This window comes from Amaranthus tricolor, chromosome 10 (assembly GCF_026212465.1).
Source record: "Amaranthus tricolor cultivar Red isolate AtriRed21 chromosome 10, ASM2621246v1, whole genome shotgun sequence".
NCBI classification, from domain to species: domain Eukaryota; kingdom Viridiplantae; phylum Streptophyta; class Magnoliopsida; order Caryophyllales; family Amaranthaceae; genus Amaranthus; species Amaranthus tricolor.
In genome coordinates this window covers 23,345,997-23,349,848 of record NC_080056.1, presented here as the reverse complement: position 1 = coordinate 23,349,848, position 3,852 = coordinate 23,345,997, and the positions used below count along the sequence as shown (strand labels likewise).

The following is a 3,852-nucleotide window of genomic DNA, read 5'->3' as shown; positions in this document are numbered from 1 at the left end:
CCGGTGGGAACAAAATTTATTCCCACCAGTTTTGAACCGGTGCAAATAATTTCACTTATTCGCACCCCTCAAATCTAAGTGGTTTATTTGGGTTTATTGTATGTCTGCTACTAAGTATGATTATGGAGTTTTGGGTTACTTAAATCATATTCGTATTCCTATTTGATACGGTAGGATTAATTGCTGAAATATTATTGGATCAATTCATTTTATGTATTGTATTTCTGAATGGATTTTAGGTTTGTGTAAAGTTTGTAATAAAATTTAATTTTACTGAAATACTCGTATGTCATAGTCCTCATAAAGACTTTATGATATAAATTAATATCGGTCTTTTTATGGTGTAATTAGTTATGTGTCTATGTATTATAATAGTTATGAAATTAGATTGTCCTTTTTGTTGTTATTATAAAGTATTATGTATTTATTTATTTTATTTTATTTTATTTTTTTTGCTATTATGTTAAAATAATGAATTTTTACATGTTTATATATTTTTCTTTTCAAGAATGTTTATATATTTTTTCTACTATAATTTAATCTATTTTATATTTGTATTCTTTAATTTTGTTGCATATTATGCCATAGATGGAAGAAGATTGTAATGGTAGTTACCATGAGCCAAATATAGAAGATGACTACAGTGTTGATTCTTTGGTAATGACTTAGGATAAAATGAGGCAATTTGCTACTATCAAAATGATTTGTTTAGTTATATATGAATTATACATAATCGAAAGAAGGTTGATTTATAACCATATGCCATCTCGAGAAGAGACTAATCGCAAGCAGAAACCTTTCTACATTTTATACAACTTTTGGAAGAAGTCGTCATTTTTACGTATGGTACTAGATACTTTTTCTCATTTATGTACCCTATTGTATACAAGGAGTCAATTGAATGACACACGTCGTGCTAATGTTGAAGAGCAAGTTGCAATATTTATACATGCTATTGCTCATAACGTAAGAAATTGCATTTTGCAAGATGCTTTTCGTCATTCCGGTGAGACCATAAGTAGATATTTTCATTGAGTTATGGAAACTATCATTTCTTTAGAGAATGAATTTCTTATAAAACCTGACGGAACATCTATTCCTTTGGAGATTATGAACAACAACAGATTTTACCTATATTTTAAGATAAACTATATGATTTAAGTAACTTTAATTATAATTGCACATAAAGATATAAAATATTGTGCAACTTTAATTTTATGTCAAGATTATATAGGAGCTATTGATGGTACACATGTCCGTGTTAAAATTGCTAATTCTAATGCACCAAGGTATCGTGGTAGAAAATGCCTACTCAAAATGTCTTGGCATCTTAAAATTTGATTTAAAGTTTACTTACGTGTTACCTACTTACCTGGATGGGTAGGAACAACATCAGATTCAAGAATAATTAAAGATGTATTAAATAGAGAAGATAGATTGCATATCTTTGAGGCCCGTTTGGTACATATATGGTATTAGAGGGCGGTAATGGTAATAAAATTAGTAATAAAAATTTGGTTGTTTGGATGCCTTCAATGGTAATGGATGGTAATAATATAAGGTAATGAAATTACCAAAAAGGGACATTTTTATTACCATCAAACAACCTGGTATTAGGCTGTAATGGTAATGAAGTATTACTGTGGTAATAAAATAAGGTAATGTTGTTTCGAGCTGAAGAAAAAAAATAATGAAGAAAAAAAAGGTAATGTATGTAATTATCCAAAAAAATATTATTATTAAAAAAGAATCATTAGATAGAATAATTTAGATACAATAATGATTTTAGATACAAATATACAATAATGAAATTAAGAGTCATTACCATTTTTTATTACTAACAACCAAATGCAATCAATGGAATATTATCTTACATTACCATTCTTTAGTCATGCACACCAAAAAAAATAATCTTCATTACCAATTCTCATATGTATTCCTTCATTACTATTGCCATTACAACATTTCATTTCCATTACTTCATTACCATCAACCAAACGGGTCGTGAAGGTAATAGCTATAACTTAAGACAAACTTTGAGTTCACATAACATACTTCAATCATCCAATTTTTATGAGTTATTTTTAGGTAAATATAATCTAGTTGATGTTGGTTTCATGCTCACTGGTGCGCTCTTAACCCCTTATAGGGTGTACGCTATCACCTAAAAGAGTACTCTATTCGTGAACTAAAAAATGCACAAAAACTTTTTAATCTTTGGCACGCGTCACCACGCAATGCTATAGAGAGAGAATTTGGGGTGTTGAAAAAAGGATTTGCTATCATTGCAAGTTCAACTGAGCCACAGTACACTTTTGATGCACAAAGAGATGTTTTCGTAGCATGTTGTATACTGCATAACTTTTTAATGAGTATTGATCCTGATGAGGAGCTTATTGCTGATGTTGATCGTGAGCTCTTAAATAGTAGGAGACGACTTAGGCGCAATGCAATAGATGAGGATACCGAAGAAGGAAAAGTTATTCGTGATAATATAGCTGCTCAAATGTGGAAGGCCTATGTACTTTAGTTTGTTGTTTCATATAATAAGATGACAAGGATTATCAAACTTGAATGTTAATGTATTTTTGTTTTTATTAAGTGAGTTTAACTTATCAATGTCAACTATTTTTTAAATGATAAGAAATTAAAAAAAATTCATACTTGTATGTTATTTTATTGCATTGTACGTGTAGGTTAACTAGATGGACATATCATCAAAAAAGAATGATCGAGGAGTCCAAATAAAATGATCGAAAACATGGATGCACTTCTCATTGATTCACTACTTCACCAACAACAGATTGGTAATAGAATAAATGGTCAATGGACTTCTTCATTCTATGAATCATGGTCAAGGAATTCCGTTAAAAGCTCGAGCTTCCACTACTTAAGAAAGAGCACTTGTAGAATCGCCAAAAGACTATTAATTTTCTATTTTCATGATGCACATGATCTAATATGTTTAAGAATTCCAGTGGCTTTGAATGGGATTCTGAGAGCAAGCTATTTTTAGCAAAGTATGTCAAGCCTTGATTGAGGTGTTTTTACTCTTTTTAAAATAAAATTTAAGCATTGTATTATTTTGAAATATTCACTAATAAATATATTGTGTTAAATCACATATTATAGACTAAACCTGATGCCCAAAAATGGATGACGACTCCATTTTACGAGAAATTCATGGACCTTTATGCAAAAGATTGGGAAAATGGTGAAGGATCTCTAACAAAAAAAGAGATAGCAGTACGTCAAAGGAGTGACTATGGAAAAGATTTCCCACCAAATAACATTAAAGCTATCGATGACCTAGTAAGCCAAAATGAAATAATTCTAGAGGATTTTGGTTGTAATAATTCTCCAATGATGCAAAAATTAGGATCTTTAAGTGCTTTCAAAAGTGAGAGCAAGAGATAGTTCGTCTAAAGGTAAGAAAAGAAAGTCCAGATGATGACTATGAGAACCAAGTTTTAAAGGAGGGACTCGATAGTAAGCCAAAAAAGAGATCAATTCAAAACGGCGTGATTGACACAAGTATGGAAAGAAGATCAATTAGTCAATCAATTGGGAAAGAATTCCAAAAATACATAAGGAACACAAGAAAAGAAGAATAAACAACAAAGATCTTCCCCTTTTGAATACATTCCGAAAATACTTGTAAAACCCTGGTATTCCCTAGGTATAAATAGCTGAGAACATTTGTAACAGCTTCATTCATACATTAATACTTGAAGATATATGCAAGTTACTTACGAATTCTATGTCTTTTCTGATGAAGGAGCGTATCCTTACTCATTATTGTCTCTTTAACTCTTATTCCTTTAGTTAATTTGCTCGTTCTTTATTGTGCTT

General features: G+C 30.3%; 1 protein-coding gene across 1 annotated transcript; it reads left to right on the top strand.

Annotated features, from left to right (window-relative positions):
* Positions 1 to 588: 588 nt before the first annotated feature.
* LOC130824982 (uncharacterized) lies at positions 589 to 3,036 on the top strand. The gene is made up of 3 exons (XM_057690008.1): positions 589 to 657; positions 2,150 to 2,521; positions 2,971 to 3,036. The coding sequence occupies exons 1-3, from the start codon at positions 589 to 591 to the stop codon at positions 3,034 to 3,036; spliced, it is 507 nt and encodes a 168-aa protein (XP_057545991.1).
* Positions 3,037 to 3,852: the final 816 nt, after the last annotated feature.